The following is an 18,445-nucleotide window of genomic DNA, read 5'->3' on the forward strand; positions in this document are numbered from 1 at the left end:
CACTTTAAAGAACAAGACATCACCATGGACGATATGTGATCCCCTTCTCTATCTTACGTGGACCTTGAACTCGTGTTCCTCTGATTCCGCGAACCTCAGCATCGGCGCCGTGCAGGATCCTCTGTCTGGCACAGGGGGCGCCCCTTCGGCTGCCACGCTCTCGGAACTACCGATGCGAGTTCGAGGATAACTGCGTTGATCCTCGGTCGACTCTACAGTTATCGTCTCAGAGGCTTGTCCGCATTCCTTCTGGTGCTCCGCATTTCGGACGAAGACCTGGACTGGACATACTCGCGCTTCCATGGGACCCATCAAGTCATATCACCACGGTTTACACGGTACTGGACACTCGGTTTAGGACGCCGCGCGCTTTAACAACGATGATAAGAATATATATTATACCCTTTTCTTGCAAGTGACTCTTGGACTCGTTTCTTGGTATATGTATGTGTCTGTATGTATCAGTGTATGCAAGGCAATGTTTCCCTTCTCAATAGAAAACGATAATCAAAGTCGCAGACGATAATTCAGTGTTGTCGACTTTCGTTACCGTTAATTATCCGCGGTATCGTGACGCCTAAGCAGTATTTTGAAAGCGCTAGTCCCCCTTGATATGCTTTGCCATTCAAGAGAGCCGTGCTCGGGCGTTACGAAAACGGCTTCAGAATGCTAAGAGGACCGCTACATCTCGTCCGCTACGGCTAGATGGCATAAGCCCCCGACCTCACATGCTCTGAAGCATGGAGATATAGACACCTGTCCAGCTATCACTCGCATGATAGCTGGGCGAGTGTCCATAAGTACTCCCAAGCATGCGGTGGAACCAGCTAGCACATGGATGTCGGGCAAATCACCTTTTCCTGAATGCCGCACACGAGAATGGCAACGCCGGGTGGACTTCGTCGGATTCCACAACGTGGTTCCGAGTGCAAATCTCGGTCACAAAGAGACCGTAGTTGTGAGCCTGATAACGGGCAGAAGGTGTCCACGCTGTACATTGAATGTATTGGTATCCCGATAGATGCATTTAAAATATAATCCTACTGAGGCGCATATATGAGTGCATACGCAAGAATTGTGAAATGGATGTCCATACCAGATATCCGCCTTGAATACATTTGTACTTTCCGCTCCCTCTCAATCAGTAGCAGTAGCAGTAGCAGCAGCAGCCAACCCAGCTGCGCCAGTGGCGGCCGCATCCTCCACAAACTCTACATACCGGAACACATGCCCCCTCTCCTTCAGCCCATCCAGCACTAACTTCCTATACTTCTCAATCCCCACCAGCGAGCCCCCAAAACATACCACGCTCTCCTTCGCCGCCACAGCATTCTTCGCGACCTGGCTATCCCCGTCGGGGCTTAGCAGGACCGATATCTGCTCCGCGAGCATCCCCGCACACGTGCGCAGGACATTCAATGCGAGCGGGTCGCCGTCCTCGAACGCAGCCGCGAACACCAGCGGAGACAGCTGTGACAGCCTTTTCTCCTTCGGCACGCTCCGATACTGCGGCACCTCCCCCCCATTCCCCGGCGCGGGGTCCGGGTCGGGGAGGTGCACGAGCGCGAGGATCTCGAGCAGGTGGCTGATCCCAAACCGCTCGAGCACGCGCGCGCGCAGGCTCCCCGCGGGCTGCGCCTCCTGGACGCTCGCGCGGTCGGTCTCGAGCAGCAGCTGGCGCACCGCCTCGCGCCCGACGTGGAACCCGCCGCCCTCGTCGCCGAGCATCCAGCCCCACCCGCCGACCCTTCCCAGCTCCGCGAGCGTCCCGTCTTCGCGCTGGCGGAAGCTCACGCTGATGGAGCCGGTGCCCGCGATGACGGCGACGGCGTGCGCGATGTCCGGGTGCAGGCGCAGCGGCGCGGCGAGTAGGTGCGTGTCGTTGCCGATGCTCAGCTTCGGGCCGGGATCGAGGTGGAGGAGGGCGGAGACGAGCGGCGTGATCGTCGCGATGTCTGCGGGGCTGTCGACGCCTGAGACGCCGAGCCAGGCGGCGGCGAAGAGGGGCGCGGACGGGGGGAGCGCGACGGGCTCGGGGGACGGCGGAGACACCGCGGTTTGGAGGGCGTGGCTGACGGCGTCCTTGACGGCGGCGAGGAACGCGGCGGGGCCAAGGTACGCGTAGTTGGAGGGGCCGCCGAGCGCGCGCCCGACGATGTCGCCGGCGGCGTTGCAGATGACGGCGGAGGTCTTGGAGCCGCCGCAGTCGACGCAGAGGTAGAGGGCCATGGCGTTGCGCGGCGGAGTCACCTATGGCGGCTCTTATGTCGGGCGACAATCATCGCAGAGCATATGCATACCGTCTCGATATAGTCGGAGTCGTGTGCACAAGCGTGCGCATGATACGCACCGCTCGGATCGGCGGGATCTGTTTTGTTAGGATCCAAAGCCGACGCCAAACAACGCCGCCCGAAAAGGAAGGATCAGATTGTTATGTACTTTATTCACGGAATACATTCGTTCTGCAGTGGGCTACAGATTTCCAACACACCTTCCAAGTACAGAGACCCCACTCACAAGCAGACTGACACGGCGGGATGCACATGGAATGTTACTGTCGGACAGCAACCTAAGGCGGAGATACGCTGAAGTCCCCAGTTTCCTAATTAAATTGATACGCTTGCCTCGCGTTGCAGATCTGCTTTATAAATCAAACATTGATCCTCCACTAAATGCCAGCCGGAAGCGCTTTCTACCAGTCTCTACCTGAATTTGAAGGAGGTTGATCCCAAGAAGAGATTAATATACCATGCTCGGGATAGATTACCTTGACAGTAATTTGCACCATAATATGATACCCATCCTTTTGCTCCCCGTCGACGGTAGCATGCGTATGCACTCGGTCGCCGTGCTTCTTCGGCCGCATCGCATCACTTCTTGCTGTCGGCTTATCAAGGGGTATTTCAGCGAGAGGGTTAACTGATACAATACCAATTGGCGACAAAATCAGTAGGCGCCATCTGACGGACTTGACACTACAACTATAGAAGACCCAAGCGTACGATGGTGAACGCGTCTGTGGCGTCCCGCACGAACCCAAGACCAAGCAATGCCAAACAACGCGTGTTCCGAGCGAGGATACTGCCCGTTTGTCTCACGTTCCCGCCAATGCTACATACTATCCCTGAAGGGTAGAGCTACTTGCTGCATTGGAGATAAAGCCGGGCGGTTACGGCGTGTATACCATCCGAGGATAAAGAAAGCCTTTGCTGCATTGTTAGAAATGATGCCGACATGAAAACGGGACCCACGGTCGGCGGCTCCTTTTGTGTGGTGAGTGTTGTGTAGTATGTACACTAACTCCCAAACTTAGTAGGTTGGCGGATGAGCCTGGGATGTAGACTACAGTGACTCCGGGATGATGGACGATAGTAGGGCCAAGATGTATGCACAGCGGGGACTGCTTCAGAAGCTGGCTATCTTGCCTTCATTCTGATACATGGATGGAGAAACACATTGCCGAATGCCAGCTCGCGAGAAAATGCCTCAAGTTGAGCAGTAAAGTACAGTAGCTGCGCAAAGAGGCAGGCATATAGCATATTATTCTGGTCTTCCGCTTCTTAGGGCATGTCCCTCTCATGATATGTCCAGCTCATACCAATGCAGAGCTGCAGCATACGGAGCGTTTTGACTATGCAGGCTGTCATGCAAATGAAAACACGCTTCACAGCCCATGCTCCGATCTCATTCATCGCCCCCCCCCCCCCGCCCGGCCTCCTTCAATCATGAATTTGTCTCTTCCTGGATGAAATAGTCCTCAGGAAATCAGGGATGGCCAGCATCGCAGGTAAGTACGAAGATGATCAGCATTATCCTGCATAGACATTCATTGAATAAGTACTGACGGGAACTCCCGAAGAGCTTCAGGAAAGGATGCCTGGGTATCGTCAGGTAATCCTAGTTTTCAGTCCGGACGCACCCAGCCTACGGAGACCATCGTGGTTCACTGTGTGGACGGCGACGTACCCGGCCGGGATACCCATCGCTGCTGTCCACAGGCTCCTCTCTATCAGAATTGCGACAGAAACAATCCGTACGGAGTGATTGACCGTGAAGGCCAGACACCGCGAGTTGCCATAGCCCGGATCATGGGCGCGAGCTACACCCAATTTCTCCTGACTGCGCTGGACTATGTGCCTGGGTTGCCTTCCACTTGCCCCACCGACATCTGGTCAAGCAGCTCCTCGTGCGCCTACGCCTGGTTCTCAAGTGGTGCGGCTGTCGTTCTGTCGCTATGGTCAACGACGAGGAGCGCGACGATCTCCAAAATGTGGAATATCCGCCCGGCGTTGCGATTTCCCTACGCAGCCAGGGCGAGGTTTAGGGCCGTCCTTAGCGCGCTGAGTCACGTGGCAACACTCGGCTAAACAGTGCGATCGCTCCCACAAAAGGGATTGGCTATTTTGGGACGCGGCCATTCGGACGCCACCCGCCATTGAGGGACAATGCCGTCAAAGTTCCATAAACCTCACTCCAACCACCACCTTCTCTCTTTTTCAACCCGCTCTTGTTCTCCCTTCTCTTCCGACCCTCTCCCTCCCGACCCATAGATTTTCCCTACCTCCGCCTCCACCTCTTTACGACTACCATCATGCAGCAAATCCTCACTGCTTTATCTGTCCTGTTCTTGATTCAAGGGGCTTTGGCTGGCCATCCCCATGGAACCCACGCGAGGCGTCATCGGAGCCGCCAGATCACCCCCAAGGTCCACGCGAGAGCAGACCAGACGTACAAGCTTGTCGATCTTTACCAGGGACAATCGTTCTTTGAGTACGCGTCTCATTGGTGGCATGTATTGCTCTGAGCTGACCAACTCTTGTAGCGGCTGGGACTTCTTCACCGGTGGTGACCCAACTCACGGTCTCGTTGACTTCGTGTCACAGTCCGAGGCGCAATCCGCCGGTCTCGCCTACGTCCAGAGCGATAACACGACCGTTCTGGCTGTCGATGACAAGAGCACTGTTGCCGTTGGCGGTAATCGGAAGTCGTAAGTGTCGTGATCCTCTCAATCGGATGATTACCGATGTTGATCTACTTCATACGTATCTAGTGTTCGGATCACGTCGAAGAAGACTTACTCGAACGGCCTTTTCATCGCTGACTTCTACTCGATGCCCCATGGTTGCGGTGTGTGGCCCGCATGGTGGTCGACGGGGCCCAACTGGCCGAACGGTGGGGAGATCGACGTCGTCGAGGGTGTCAACCTGGGTCAGACGAACCAGATGACCCTGCACACCGCTGATGGGTGCTCCCTGGACACTGCTACCGCATTCACTGGGCACACCCTCGGCACGACATGCGCAAGCAGCCCCGCCGACAACTCCGGGTGCGCGATCGAAGACACGAACGACAACAGCTATGGCCACGGCTTCAACATGATCGCCGGCGGCGTTTTCGCCCATCTGTGGGACGACAACGGGATCTCCATTTGGCACTTCCCCAGGGGCAGCATTCCCGCGGACATCACTGCGAAGACGCCGAACCCGAGCAGCTGGGGCCATCCTGCGGCGTCGTTCGCGAGCTCTAGCTGCGACATCAAGTCCCACTTCTACGACCACTCGTTGGTGATTGATACGACCCTTTGCGGCGACTGGGCTGGTGCTGCGTACGCCTCTAGCGGATGCCCCGCGACGTGCGAGGAGGCTGTAGCTGACCCTACCAATTTCAAGAGTGGGTAGTATCGTTTCATGTCGGTACGACTAGTATAACTGACGAAACATCTGTCCCTCCATAGACGCGAAGTGGAACGTCAACTACATCGCCGTTTACCAGTAAACTGGCACGTCCGCAGCATGGATCCGGCTACTTTATCACAACCATATAGGCGCAATTGTACACTAACGCAAGAATCAGCCCGTCCGGCACGCATCAATCACCAATGTATCCGCTAGCTCGCATCGTCCGTATTATTAGCTTGGGTCGTCACGTTCATCACGGGTTCCGCTGTCTTTACTGCTGTCTCTTTATTGCTGGGATCTGCTGGGGTCGCTCGCTTGGGTTTTACGAGGGCGGGGCTCTCACAGTGCTGTCTTTTCTCCTCGGAGCATGCACTTGGTCATGTTGGGTTGCGGGACCGGGTTGTCCCGCAAAGGAGTGCATATCTTATGTTTCATGGTAGACATAGACGTATTGTTATACTGGTCAATATAACACAATTGTTCACGACAAAACTCACGGCGATGCGTTTGAGAGCTCAATGTGAGAATGAAGCAGATACGATCGCGCGCGTCTTCGGGCCAACCTCGGGCCCGACAAAATGCACCGGATTGTGTCCGAGCCGCCCTGAATGTTCGGCACCTCCCTTCCATCGACTGCTATGATTCCCGAAGGTATAACCTTTCCGAACCCGACATGCACATCCGATTCCGCGAGCTATAACGCCTATACGAGACGCACGAGCAAGGTACGATCGCCTCCTTCCCCATAGGAGCCCTCTGCCCATTTTGATCCATTGTTTGTTGATTGACGTGGCTTCCTGTTCGCGATGTTGATCCTATACTCTAAAGGCTTGTGCCAATTGCAGGTTCGTACAAGTTTAGATGCTTCTCTTCCATATATGAAGATGTGGGCGCTGAATTGACTTTGAGTGAAGGAGGGACAAGATTAGGTGTGACGGTGGCAGGTACGTATTTGCAAGTAATGGGCCCTCCTACTACACACTAACATAATGGTCCAACAGACCATGCGGGAACTGCATAAAGAAGCGCTTCCATTGTACGGACGGATGCCAACATTGTCGTAAGGCGAGAGTTCGATGCGAAGATGGTAGGCCTTGCCGACGGTGCCGCGAGAAGGACCTTGAGTGCCAGGACGAGCCCGAGCCTCCTCCGAAGCCTGTGTTTCCAGTGCTGGATGCCACAGGCCCTCTTTCAGTCTATCCTGCGGGATTGTCTGCCCCGAAGATCGGTAGCTCGGCCCGTAATCATAGCGTCAAAGTCCCCGAGAGAGTGAAGTTAGCATGCCTAGCATGTCGGAAGGACAACAAGAAGGCATGTCGTTCACTCCGGTGCGAGATGCAGAGGCTATACAGATCCCAATAGTGCGACGACGAGCGGCCCTGCTCGCGGTGCGTCGCGAGGGGCCAGGACTGCATTCATGTGGAAAAGGGGCCTAAGCAGGTGAAGTCCCGCTGCGAGGCGTGCCGGCGAGATAGCAGGAAGTGCGAAGACACCCGGCCGTGCAGGCATTGTGCCTACCAGGGAATTGAATGTGTCGACGCCCCTCGGAAAGGCCGGGGGCATGGCCTACGAACAAGAGCGGTGCGTACTCGTTCTACGCTATTCATGTCTATAATTCACAAGTTATCTCCAGGCATGTAATAGTTGCCGGTAAGAGCGTTTACAACCTATTCATCGGACTCGACTGAATTAGTCGAATAGGAGAGACAAAATCAGGTGCGACGGTGGACGGTAAGCTCTTTCTTGCCTCAGCCTGGCGTTGACTTAAATACCCTCAAGGCCATGTTCAACATGCGTCCGCAAGGGCCTCCATTGCATCGACCAACCATGTACCGAGTGCGTGCGAGAGGGCAAATCCGCCCGGGCCTGTACGCATGCCACTCCGCCAGAACCGGGTATACCATACGAGGCCCCGTCAACTTCCCTGCAAGCAGATCAATATCAAGATCCTTCCGCTAGCTATCAAAATATCGACCCATCCCTCCAGCTGCATCACAGTGTAGGCGTAGCGGGGGTGCAGCACACTCCCGAGGTCCACGTTCCCCATTACCCTGTGCAGACGAGCTACCAGCAGCATATCCCGAATATACCCCCGTTCCCCATGCACCCGCAGTCTCATCCGGGTATGATGCAGCACGCTGAAGCGTATGCAAGTCTTCCTTCGACGTCGCATTCCATGATGGACTTTCCTATGCCACAGAATCAAGGCGGCCACTACTCGAATTTCTCGGTAATGGAGTCAGACTATGCCGCGCAGGACTTCCAGGGACGCATGGTATCCGCGGAGAGGTTTGGTTGAAGCAGATATGGTTGTGGATTGCTTGTGCTTCCACGCTACATTTGGTATAATGCTACTTGTATATAATGCACCATGTACTGGCACGTATTAATTTATTTAGAATGTTATATAAGGGAAGGCACGGATCTCATGAGGGTGAGATTGCCAAATTGCCATCACCCATTGGTTCACGGCGGGAAAGATAGGATTCACGGGATGACCTTGGATGACCTGGACCACTTCAGAACTTGAAGGGAACTTCGCCTATATAGTCACGTGGCCCGACGTCATTTGTGGTTGTCGACTTCTTCATAACCAGGGATTGGGACCAACGGCTGGTATTCTTCAGATTCTCAGCACTAGCCCATCACCATGCCGCCGAAGCGCGCCTGGAAAACGACAGGGACAGCGCCAAAGCCAGCAGCAGACGAGCCGAGAACGAAACGGCGGAGGATAAGTCAGGTCGTCGCGAACCCAGAGCTCGCGCAGAGGATCCTGAAGAAATATGGGACTACCATAGCAGAGCAGCTGGGAATCGATAACGATGGTTCGGAGCCAAGCCTGTTCCAGCAGTTCATGGCAGGACAGATATTCTCGACAAGAATATCGCATGATATTGCGCTACAGACGTTGAAGGTTAGTAGGTAATGCAGAATAGAATAAAGAATATAACAGCTAGGACTCCAGACATTGTTCCATGAGCATGGTTTGACCGACGCAAATAAGATGAGGGACACGACCTGGGAGCAGCGAATGGAGTACCTTACAGAAGGCGGGTACACTCACTATCGGGAGCGGACAGCTACCTTTCTTGGTGAAATGAGCGACAGATTGCTAGAGAAATATGGTAGAGCTCAGGCATAACTTCTAGGGTACGGCGTTACACTTGCGAGACTAGGTGGGGACTTGAACAATCTCCGCGAAGCCGCGCAGAACAACCCTAGTAAGGAGCGGAAACTGCTAAAGGAATTCAAGGCGCGTTTCCGGAATTTAGCTGGGACCAAGGGCCTTGCTTGAACATGGCATTACAGGTATCGGCGAAGTGGGAGTGAGTATCTTTCTGTGGGACGTCCAGGTAGTATGGGAGGAGAATTATCCCCACATCAATGGCGAAGCGCTCAAAGCAGCGCAGAAGCTTATCACACCCCTCTGCCAATCCCAGCTTGCAATCTGACAGTAAATTGCAGCTAAATCTGGGATCTTTAGCAAAGGACGTGGCTTCGCACGTAGAAGGCAAGCAAGAGTTCGCAAAGCTAGTCGGAGGGCTTGTCCAGGTGAAATTCAAAGGGGCATACGGCAAATTTCAATAGTTACGGGTCGCATGACAGAGGGACTTTAGCATGCTTTCGCGTTGTACCTTAGCCAGGATATACCAGGATATGCCCAACTCGGAACGTAGAGATCATCGGGGACGCATGGCTGGTACGCCATGTCCCGGTAAATCGAAAAACGGCACAATAATTCATAGAGCCAGCTCTGAGTAAGTCGGCTAGAACCGTCACAGGCAGCGCCAAAAGCTCAGGAAATGACTACAAGCCTGCAAGGATCCGGAAGGAGAGTGGACTCAGTTGGGACGGTGAGCGTTGTGTTGTCGGAGTTGGAATTCCCGATACCCGGGCTGCCACCTTCACCCGCGCATCCACGGTCTCGAAGTCGAGAAATCCCGGGGCTCCGCGTTCCAGAGAAGCCATGGATAGCCAGACATCCTCTCCTGACAGGTAAATTGTGCGAGCCTGGGCTTATGGGCGTGCTGACTTGGTTGCGCGCTTTGCAGAGCAGCCGTTAAGGTCAAGTACTCGAGGAAACACAAGGTGAGTTTGTCTCATCTTCATCGCGGGGTTGGGAGGCTGAATCGTGAGCGCAGAGGGATAGTAGCACTGTCAGCGTGACACAGTGAGTTGAATAGTGCTGCAACGGGAGGGGGTATCGACATTGATTGCAGGGGAACATTGGACGGAGGTGAAGCGACGGAGAGCAAGAATGGGGCGGTGGAGACTCCCAGTCAACGAGTGAGTGCCATTGTTTGCTATGGAGATACCGCTGCGGTCCAGTGCTGTGAAGAGGGGAAAGGGGGGGATCCATGAGGGAGAGCAAAACTGCCCCGATATGCTCCAGTTCCCAAATAGAGATACTGAATTTATTCAATTGTAGGGGCCGAAGAAAGTCGATGTGCAGTATGTCCTTGTATCCACTACCAGCTTGATGGTCATTTTCTTATTTCTACCGGCTCGCTAGTCTACCAGGGCCAGAACCCAGTCCAGCTAGCACCCCTGCCAAAGACAAACTCAAGAGAAAGCGGTCCTCCATCGCCAAACGCGACCCTGCGTATGCCCTCGTATCCCCCGCCCAATTCCCTTCCAATGACGCTCCTCGTAGATACAAACCCGGCGCAGAGTCTCCTGACGACGACGCCTCCTCGATCGCCGAGTCGTCCACCTCCCTCGCTCCGCGCATGCGGAGGACGGAGCCGGAGCGCAAGAAGATCTTCGAGGACGACCCGCACTGCGACCAGTTCGAGGAGCACCGCGCGCACTGCTCTAAATGCGACAAGTGGATCAGTCTGGGCAAGAAGCCCACCTATGCGGTTCGCCCTTGGCTGAATCATATTCAGAGATGCGTGCCTGGGTGCGTCTCGGATTTGTTGAACCGTCTGCTTCAGCCATGCTTACTATTGTGCTCAGCCGGGAGCAGGCGGCGGTGATGCAGGAGCAGGCAGCGCAGGAGCAGGTAGCGCAGGAGCAGGCAGCGCAAGAGCAGGCAGCGCAAGAGGAAGCGGAAGAAGAGCAAGAGGCTGAAGACGCAGCCTCCGTCGTAGCGCCTTCTGTAGCTGGGAAGTTGCGTACCACGGAAGCAGAGCGGCGCGCTGTGCTCGAAGCGGACCCCATGGTCGCAGAGGCGCGACCGCACGAGGTGTTATGCAAGAACTGTCACAGATGGATCAAGCTGGCAACTGGCCGAGTGTACGTCCTCGGGAACTGGAATCGTCACAGGGAAAGCTGCGTCGGGAAATCTCAGTCAGCGTCGCTTTCGTCATCCCTGCTTGAATGCTATTTGACATGTTAGTATTCCAGGCCCAGCGGTCGCGTCGCAATGGCCCAGCGCAAGTTGAACCTCGTTAACGACCCGCTGGCCCACTCGTTCACCGCTCGCAGCGTGGAATGTGCATCGTGCGGTGAGACCGTTACGACTGAGAAAGACTCCCCCGACTACGACTTGACCAAATGGCAAGAGCACAAGGGGTCCTGCGTGAAGTACGTTGCTCGGTAGTGTATTTCGTATCCCCCTGCTCACGTTACCATCCAAGGCGCCCGAGATCGCCTAGGTCCCCGCCTCAGACGAACGGGACGTCCACTAAGACCCGAGCCGCGCCGGTATCCCCTCCCTCCGCCCCGGTACGTCCTGCATCCGATGAAACCCCGAAGGAGGTCAGCCCGGACAGAGGCCAGAAACGCCCGCGGGAAACCGAAGACGGTGATGCAGAGAGCAGGCCGCAAAATCGCCCGCGAACGGCAGACTACGAAGCTCCCCAGCAGGAGGCGCCGGGCCCTTGGGGCTGGTTCCTCCTGCCTTTCAAAACGTTCATCCGTGGGTTCCGCGAAGGGTTGAGCGGGGGCTCGTCGTAGAAGTTGTGAATATTTAAGTAATATATTCAAGAACTTAAATGTAGGCTGTACTTGACTTCCTCTGGGCTTTAATTCTGCGATACCTCTACTACCCCTTCCGACATTCCTCACTATGTTAGGTATTTGGAGTCTTGTTTTCTACTACTACTGGCTTGATTTTGTTTGTACGATACCACTACGTATACGATCTCCCGCTATATACAGTGACTGTTAGAAAAGTATCAGCAGGTCGATGGCCTGGAGCGGGATTCAAGATATGCTGTAGAGTGAAAGATTGTGCTCCCATAGGACAGCAACATAACATAGTAGACCGGACGTGATAGGCCCAGGTTTGCGTACGCAAAGCGCCACGCCTGTTGTGGACGATTGCGTCGGTGCCCGGAAGTTGCCGATCGAGAGCCTTTCTGGGCCTTTCTCCTGGCTGTGGCGTAGGTGGGTGCGCTATTATCCTCCTTCGCCCCGTACCACAACCTACCGCCTTCATATCATCTTTCCATTTCTCTATCAATGACTTCCCTGCTTAATTCCCCGCGTAATACGGCTAGTACCGCTGTAGCTGGCTCGAGGTGAGCGCTTTCATGTCTACTTCTGTGCAGAATAACGATGCTGAGCGCCACTGTAGCTCTGCGACGCCCGGCGCGACGCGTAATGACGCGACATCGCAAGACTCGAGGATCGACGATAGACTGCAGGGCTCATCTTTACACGCGTTGCTGAATGACCCGGAGACTGTGCTTACACGGACGAGGTACGCCGCCACAGCCCGAAGGGCATGTGTAGCTTCGCTAACCGAAGACGACATAGTTCCAAGCCCCCCTCAGAATCCACCGAAACAACCCGTTCATCTCCGTAAGTCCGCCTGCCATATGTTGCCGAAGAGGTCCTCTGACTGTCTTCTGTAGTTCCGCCAATAGTAGTTTTGTCAGCCGCACCCCCGCTCAGAAGAAGAGGGAGAGGAAGCTCCGAGACGATCCGATGGCAGAAGTGCTAGGGCCCACTGCAGTTGTCTGCAAGCGCTGCTGGTCGACTATCAAGCTGTCACCGAAGAGCACGTACGATCCTTTCCACTGGAACAAACACAAGGAGCGATGTCTTAAGAGGCCGGAGGCGCTTGTCGAGCAGAAGAAGCAGGAGGCTAAGGAGAAGGTACGTGACTTCAGTGCTTATATGAGCCGTATTCATTTGCCGCCCACTCAACAGTCGCGGTTCCCCAAATTACAGACTTCCTCGCGCTCAGTCTCCGTCTCGAAAGCCTCCTCGCCCAAGGAGTGCACTCCCCCTCCCCTCACACCCGACTCCGACGAAGACCGCAGCAGCTTCGACCACCTCAAAGAGGAGTCGCCCGCGCCTGACCTCTCACCCTCGCTCCACATCCGCGAGCCCGATCCCGAGGTCGAGGACTACCTCTCGCGCTCGCACCGCAAGATCATCCGCGAGCTCCCGCCGCTCAGCCCAGAGGACTGGAAGAACTGGAGCTGGTCGCACCTCAAGCGCCCCGTGTGGGACCAGTCGACGATGTTCCACCTGAGCACCAACGACGGCGACGAGGACGACCTGCTGATGCGGGATATGTCGGATCGCCAGGTGTGCTTGCACCAGGTGTCGAACATGCGCTCGACGTCCGTCAACGAACCCCCCACGGCGCGGGATATCTCATGATTTATTCTTCCTTGCTGCTTTGTTGTGCTATCATTGATCGCTCTGTCGTCGCTTTGCGTTGTATTCTAACTATTATACTTATAGTCGTAATGTCGATCTAATGTAGCGCGGGCATGTTGTATATATTTTCCGTCTCTGTCACTTGCTTAGACGTCACTCTCCTCTGTTCCCGGTACCATTTACATGTAATTCTCCTGCATAGCTTGGTTCGGACTTCGATGTATCATAGTGTTTTCCCCGAGACCACTAGGGTGTCGTTGTAAAATCCTAATCTAAACATCAATTCGGGTTTCATTATCACTTGTACACTTATATGCTATTATGCTATAATGATCACGGGCAAGAGTGGTGGTCGCGAATCGCGGAGAGTCAGCGAGAACGTAGGATGACAGGGGTACGATACATGCAGGCTAGCCCGCTGCTCCAGGGCCGGTAACGTCCTCCCCGTCGTCATCAAGAGGAGGTCGGGTGATCCCACTAAACAACAGAAGTCAGGCCGCGCATCACAAATACCAAACAGAGTCAAGACCGACCTGGCAAGCATCTCTCGGATTACAGGATCTTCGACTGCTCGTACACCTCTACACCGCTATCAACTTGAGCAAGTCAGTATGCAGGAAGAGGGACTTACACGAGGGCCTTGACCACTTCCCGAAGGACGGCACTCGTAGGGAGGTCTATCTTGTCCAACTCTGCTATGCTATCCGCGCGGGTGGGGCCGACGTTGAGCATCAGCACGGGCTTCTTCAGCTGAAGCGCGTGTTTGAGTAGTCTACACAATCGGGATGTGTATTAGTATCCATATGTGCTTAGAGACAGGAGGCGTGATACCTGAACGCGGAGTAGGTGGCTAGGGTGGTCCCGACGACGAACAACCTGTCGCCTTTCTCGACGTCCTCAAACCTGGGGTAAAGTTGTCAACAACAGCGGAGAGTGGGAGGGTGGCTGGGTGTGCGTACGATCTTTCGCGTACTTGCTGGCGGATAGACTCGCCGAAGAAGATCACCTCTGGCTTGAGCTGGGGCAGGGGACGGTAATCAGCCACAATACTCGCAAAGTATCCGGCTTAATGCTATACTCACCACGGAGTTCCGCCGCCCTTCCAGCATGCAAGACGGGCAGTGGGGCACCACGAAGGTTTCGTACTCCACGCCCTCCAAGACGACCTATAGACACGCCGTGAACACAAGCAGGCAGGGCGAGTAAATGAACAGATTTACGTCGCCGTCCGGGTTAGTCCGTGGCTGCCGCCCCGTCCGCTCGAGGTCGTCCGCGTACGCTTTCCACTGCGGGTTCGCCGCGGACAGCCAGTCCTGGAACGTCTCGCGGTCGACTGTGTGCCCGTGATTGCAGTGGACTTTCTGCCACCACCACGTCAACCAGCAAGCGAGGAAAGGAAAGAAAATAGCGCGCATACATGCAGCGTCCCGTGTAGCTCGAGGATCCGCTCCCGCAAGCGTGCCTCATCCCAGACGCCCCGGAGCGCCTTGTGGTGCAGCCCGTCTACATTCTGTGTGATCAACCGCGGTACGAGGCCGGCATACTGCAGGGCGGCGAGGGCGTAGTGCGTCGTGTTCGGGAGGGCGTCGCGGACCGGAGGATAGCCCAGATACGAGCGTAGCCTTCGTGCATTATGCCTCTTAAGTTACCACACAGGAACGTAAGGAGTTGCAGCCTCACCAGTATCTCTGCCTGGATGTACACTGGTAAGCGTAGGCATGTCGGAATAACAGGAATGTACGCACCGGAACGCGTACCCCCGCGGGGTCTCGTCTATGAGTTCATGGTACTTCCCATCATCCGTTAGGACGCCTCCCCGCCGCATATACCTTGCACACTCACGAAAATCGGCCTTCACTAGCACTCAGCTCATTACCTCCTGCATATAGCTAACCAACGCACTTGTAGTTCGGGTTCGTGTACCGCCCATCCTTGCCTCTATACGCCCTGATCCCGGAGTCGACGCTGACGCCTGCGCCTGTTATGACTGTTGCATTCCCAGGAGCGAGAAACGTGGATATGCGCTCGATGGCGGCGGGGAGGGAGGGGGCGGGTGAGCTGCCTGCGGCTGCGAGGATAGCTTGGGGGATGCCCGGGACGGAGACGCGCATGTGAAAAGAGCTCGAGGACGCGGGGGACGGTGGCGTCAACCTTGCACTCGGACGATACGTGCTGCCTGCAGAACACGGCGGCGAACTACCACGAAAAAACGAACGGCGACGACTGAAGGCGGTCCACGACACAGACGCAACGGAGCGCGATGAGCAGGCCCCCTCCGGCGATGCTGCAGACCCCGGGCTTCGCGCACTACGCTCTCGCCTGGTCCCCCTTCCACACGACCCGCCTCGCCGTCGCCTCCTCCGCAAACTACGGCCTCGTCGGGAACGGGCGTCTGCACCTCGTCTCTGTATCACCCGGGCCCGGCGGCGTCCCCGCCTTGGGCCTCGACAAATAGTACGTCTGCCCAGCAACCCCCAGTACAGTCGCATCGGAATCGGACCATTGATGATGAAGACGGCAGCTATGAAACGCAGGATGGGCTATACGACGTCGCGTGGTCGGAGGTGCACGAGAACCAGCTCGTCACTGCGAGCGGCGACGGGTCGATACGCCTGTGGGACGTGATGCTGAATGTGCGTCTTCCCGGTGCGTGCGGGTTAATGGCAATCAATAATGCAAGTGCCTGGCTCGCGTCCTAGGATCTGCCTATCCGTGCGTGGCAGGAGCATACGAGGGAGGTTTTCTCGGTCGACTGGTCGAATGTGCAGAAGGATCTCTTTGTGTCCTCGTCGTGGGACGGGAATGTGAAGCTGGTGCGTCGAGCAACTGCTGCACCCGACCAACGAGCTGAAGACGGTACTAGTGGTCCCCGGAGCGTCCGCGCTCGATAACTACCCTGCACGCGCACCACTCCTGTGTCTACCAAGCCCTCTTCTCCCCCCACCAACCCGATATCATCGCGACGTGCTCAACCGACGGCACCATGAAACTCTTCGACCTCCGTGCCCCCTCCTACGCCCCCACCCTCCCCTCAACCAACTTCAGCACCCCGCTCGCCGCGGCCGCCCTCACCGTGCCCGCGTCCACGACCGAAGTGCTCACGCTCGACTGGAACAAGTACCGGCCGTTCGTGCTCGCGAGCGCGGGCGTCGACAAGGGCGTGAAGGTGTGGGACTGCCGGATGGCGAAGACAGGCGGGGAGGGCGTGGGGGGCGTGTGCGAGGTCGCGCTCGCCGGGCACGAGTACGCGGTGCGCAAGGTGCAGTGGAGCCCGCACCGGCCGGACGTGCTCGCGAGTGCGAGCTATGACATGACCTGCAGAGTGTAAGTGGATGTTCTCTCGCGGTACGTCGAGTGCTAATTTGGATTTCACCGCTGGATAGATGGACCACCACGCCGCCGTCTGGCCGGTCGCATTTGCTACATATCCATGACCCGCACACAGAGTTTGTCGTCGGATGTGCTTGGTCTCTGTATGAGGAAGGTGTGTTGGCGAGCTGTAGCTGGGACTGCAGAGTCAATGTATTCCGTGTATAACGTACACAACAATCTGATCCTTCCTTTTCGGCGGCGTTGTTTGGCAGCAGCTTTGGATCCTGTAACAGTGTCACAGATCCCCGCCGATCGTTACACACAACCGTCGAGACGGTATGTATATGCTCGACGCTGACTGTCGCTGGACGCCCGACATAAGAGCAGCCAAAGGTGCCCCGCCGCCCTTGAACGCCATGGCCCTCCACCACTGCATCGACTACTGCGGCTCCAAGACCTCTGTCGTTGCTAGATGCGCTGCAGGAGGAGGGGCATGTGCTCCGTGGAGCTTGTTGAAGAGGCGACGACGATGCAGCTGCCGGTTGAGAGGGTCAGATCTGGTATGATCATCATTTTTCGCGTCTTTGGCTGGCACTCATCCATTCTTCGCATTAGGATTCTATGCATCTTAGACTATCAGGTTACCAACAGATTCGGATATGGACAGGCCTCCTGACAATCGTCTCGTGTGCGCGGCGTGGACAAAGGTCCCAACGACCGTTCGGTCTAGGACTAGTGTCTATACGCCCATCCTTTGGAGCGTGTGAGGTAGGGAGCTTATACTCGTCCAGCCGTAGAGGATAAGATGTAATGGTCCTGTCAGCATCTTGAAAGCGGATATCGTGACGCCGAAGTACCCCTGCTTCGACTTCCACACCATCATCGTACATGTTTGCATCATGATTCCCAAGCATCGGTTACAGGTGTCCTCCGCACTTGATCCTAATCAGCGACTCCGAATATCGTTTTCTATCGACATGGAAGGCATTCAAGCTGTTCTACATACACTAGCACATTCATACATATACATATATTCCAAGAAACGAGTCCAAGAATCACTTGCAAGCGAAGGGTATCATATAGGGTCATCTTTGTCGTGAAAGTGCGCGGCGTCCTAGGATGAGTGTCCAGTACCGTGTAAACCGGGTGATGAGTTGATTGGATGGGTCCCGCAGAAGCGCGAGCATTGTCTAGTCCAGCTCTTCGTCCGAAAGGGGGAGTACCGGAAGGGAAGCCGGACAAGCTTCTGAGAGAGTAATTGAGGAGTTGGTCGAGGAATGAAGTTGTCGCCAAAAGCGCACAAGTAGTTTCGGAAGCGTGGCTGCCGAAGGGGCATCCCCTGTACCAGACAGGGGATCCTGCACGGCGCCGACGCTGAGGTTCGCGGAATCAGAGGAACACGAGTTCAAGGTCCACGTAAGATAGAGAAGGGGATCACATATCGTCCATGGTGATGTCTTGTTCTTTAAAGTGCGCGGCGTCCTAAAATGAGTGGCCAGTACCGTTTAAACCGTGTGGTGATATGACTTCGAAAGGTCTCGTGGAAGCTTCAGTTGCGCGAGTATGTAGGCCGGGCAACTTCGGCGGCCTCAACGTATTCAGACTGCTCGAACTGCGGAAACGTGGCCGCCGAAGGGGCTTGCCCTGTGCCAGACAGGGAATCCTGCACGGCGCCGATGCTGAGGTTCAGGAGATGGGTCCGAGTTCCACTTGAGAGGGAGGTTTTCCATGTTCATATCTTGTTCGTTAAAAGTGCGCGGCGTCCTATAATGAATGTCCAGTACCGTATAAACCATGTGATGAGATGACTTCGAGGGTCCCAGGTCGCCAGCTTGCAGATCATACAAGTACGGTGACCTCACGGGATGTCGTCCAACTCACACCGGTAGTTGCCA

General features: G+C 55.6%; 7 protein-coding genes across 7 annotated transcripts; 5 read left to right on the plus strand and 2 right to left on the minus strand.

Annotated features, from left to right (window-relative positions):
* Positions 1-964: 964 nt before the first annotated feature.
* GLOTRDRAFT_110721 (uncharacterized protein) lies at positions 965-2,269 on the minus strand. The gene is made up of 2 exons (XM_007866821.1): positions 1,097-2,269; positions 965-1,043 (listed from the first exon to the last, which is right to left on the minus strand). Exon 1 carries the CDS (start codon positions 2,227-2,229, stop codon positions 1,138-1,140), a length of 1,092 nt encoding a protein of 363 aa, XP_007865012.1. The 5' UTR covers positions 2,230-2,269; the 3' UTR covers positions 965-1,043; positions 1,097-1,137.
* Positions 2,270-4,234: 1,965 nt separating this feature from the next.
* Positions 4,235-5,775, plus strand: GLOTRDRAFT_105208 (uncharacterized protein; the record flags this gene model as incomplete). Its single annotated transcript, XM_007866822.1, has 5 exons — positions 4,235-4,237; positions 4,598-4,770; positions 4,823-4,987; positions 5,051-5,670; positions 5,735-5,775. 5 exons carry the CDS (start codon positions 4,235-4,237, stop codon positions 5,773-5,775), a joined length of 1,002 nt encoding a protein of 333 aa, XP_007865013.1.
* A 1,387-nt stretch (positions 5,776-7,162) lies between these two features.
* On the plus strand, positions 7,163-7,977 carry GLOTRDRAFT_138033 (uncharacterized protein; the record flags this gene model as incomplete). The annotated part of the gene is made up of 5 exons (XM_007866823.1): positions 7,163-7,259; positions 7,312-7,328; positions 7,380-7,409; positions 7,458-7,514; positions 7,568-7,977. Exons 1-5 carry the CDS (start codon positions 7,240-7,242, stop codon positions 7,975-7,977), a joined length of 534 nt encoding a protein of 177 aa, XP_007865014.1. The 5' UTR covers positions 7,163-7,239.
* A 693-nt stretch (positions 7,978-8,670) lies between these two features.
* Positions 8,671-9,130, plus strand: GLOTRDRAFT_39600 (uncharacterized protein; the record flags this gene model as incomplete). Its single annotated transcript, XM_007866591.1, has 3 exons — positions 8,671-8,803; positions 8,855-8,935; positions 8,988-9,130. Coding segments are annotated over 3 exons (357 nt in total), but the record flags the coding sequence as incomplete, so codon positions are not given.
* A 450-nt stretch (positions 9,131-9,580) lies between these two features.
* GLOTRDRAFT_120831 (uncharacterized protein) lies at positions 9,581-13,238 on the plus strand (the record flags this gene model as incomplete). Its single annotated transcript, XM_007866824.1, has 14 exons — positions 9,581-9,674; positions 9,731-9,767; positions 9,821-9,849; positions 9,899-9,965; positions 10,108-10,130; positions 10,192-10,581; positions 10,638-10,916; positions 11,028-11,207; positions 11,261-11,541; positions 12,136-12,145; positions 12,202-12,327; positions 12,384-12,428; positions 12,482-12,725; positions 12,780-13,238. The coding sequence occupies exons 1-14, from the start codon at positions 9,646-9,648 to the stop codon at positions 13,236-13,238; spliced, it is 2,199 nt and encodes a 732-aa protein (XP_007865015.1). The 5' UTR covers positions 9,581-9,645.
* Positions 13,239-13,591: 353 nt separating this feature from the next.
* On the minus strand, positions 13,592-15,349 carry GLOTRDRAFT_59392 (DHS-like NAD/FAD-binding domain-containing protein; the record flags this gene model as incomplete). Its single annotated transcript, XM_007866825.1, has 12 exons — positions 13,592-13,715; positions 13,772-13,819; positions 13,870-14,010; positions 14,070-14,141; positions 14,198-14,256; positions 14,321-14,404; positions 14,459-14,599; positions 14,656-14,860; positions 14,919-14,930; positions 14,984-15,027; positions 15,081-15,090; positions 15,141-15,349. 12 exons carry the CDS (start codon positions 15,347-15,349, stop codon positions 13,649-13,651), a joined length of 1,092 nt encoding a protein of 363 aa, XP_007865016.1. The 3' UTR covers positions 13,592-13,648.
* A 48-nt stretch (positions 15,350-15,397) lies between these two features.
* On the plus strand, positions 15,398-16,808 carry GLOTRDRAFT_59395 (WD40 repeat-like protein). Its single transcript, XM_007866826.1, has 5 exons — positions 15,398-15,692; positions 15,760-15,871; positions 15,938-16,051; positions 16,102-16,562; positions 16,622-16,808. The coding sequence occupies exons 1-5, from the start codon at positions 15,499-15,501 to the stop codon at positions 16,773-16,775; spliced, it is 1,035 nt and encodes a 344-aa protein (XP_007865017.1). The 5' UTR covers positions 15,398-15,498; the 3' UTR covers positions 16,776-16,808.
* The last annotated feature ends 1,637 nt before the right edge of the window (positions 16,809-18,445 follow it).

The sequence above is a fragment of the Gloeophyllum trabeum genome, assembly GCF_000344685.1.
Source record: "Gloeophyllum trabeum ATCC 11539 unplaced genomic scaffold GLOTRscaffold_00005, whole genome shotgun sequence".
Classification (NCBI taxonomy): Eukaryota; Fungi; Basidiomycota; class Agaricomycetes; order Gloeophyllales; family Gloeophyllaceae; genus Gloeophyllum; species Gloeophyllum trabeum.

Bases quoted from the DNA above. Each gene is read 5' to 3' on its own strand.
- GLOTRDRAFT_110721 (XM_007866821.1), bottom strand. From the start codon at position 2,229: ATGGCCCTCTACCTCTGCGTCGACTGCGGCGGCTCCAAGACCTCCGCC.
- GLOTRDRAFT_59395 (XM_007866826.1), top strand. From the start codon at position 15,499: ATGAGCAGGCCCCCTCCGGCGATGCTGCAGACCCCGGGCTTCGCGCAC. The intron at 15,693-15,759 runs GTACGTCTGCCC...TGAAGACGGCAG, and splicing joins GCCTTGGGCCTCGACAAATA to CTATGAAACGCAGGATGGGC. The intron at 16,563-16,621 runs GTAAGTGGATGT...ACCGCTGGATAG, and splicing joins TATGACATGACCTGCAGAGT to ATGGACCACCACGCCGCCGT.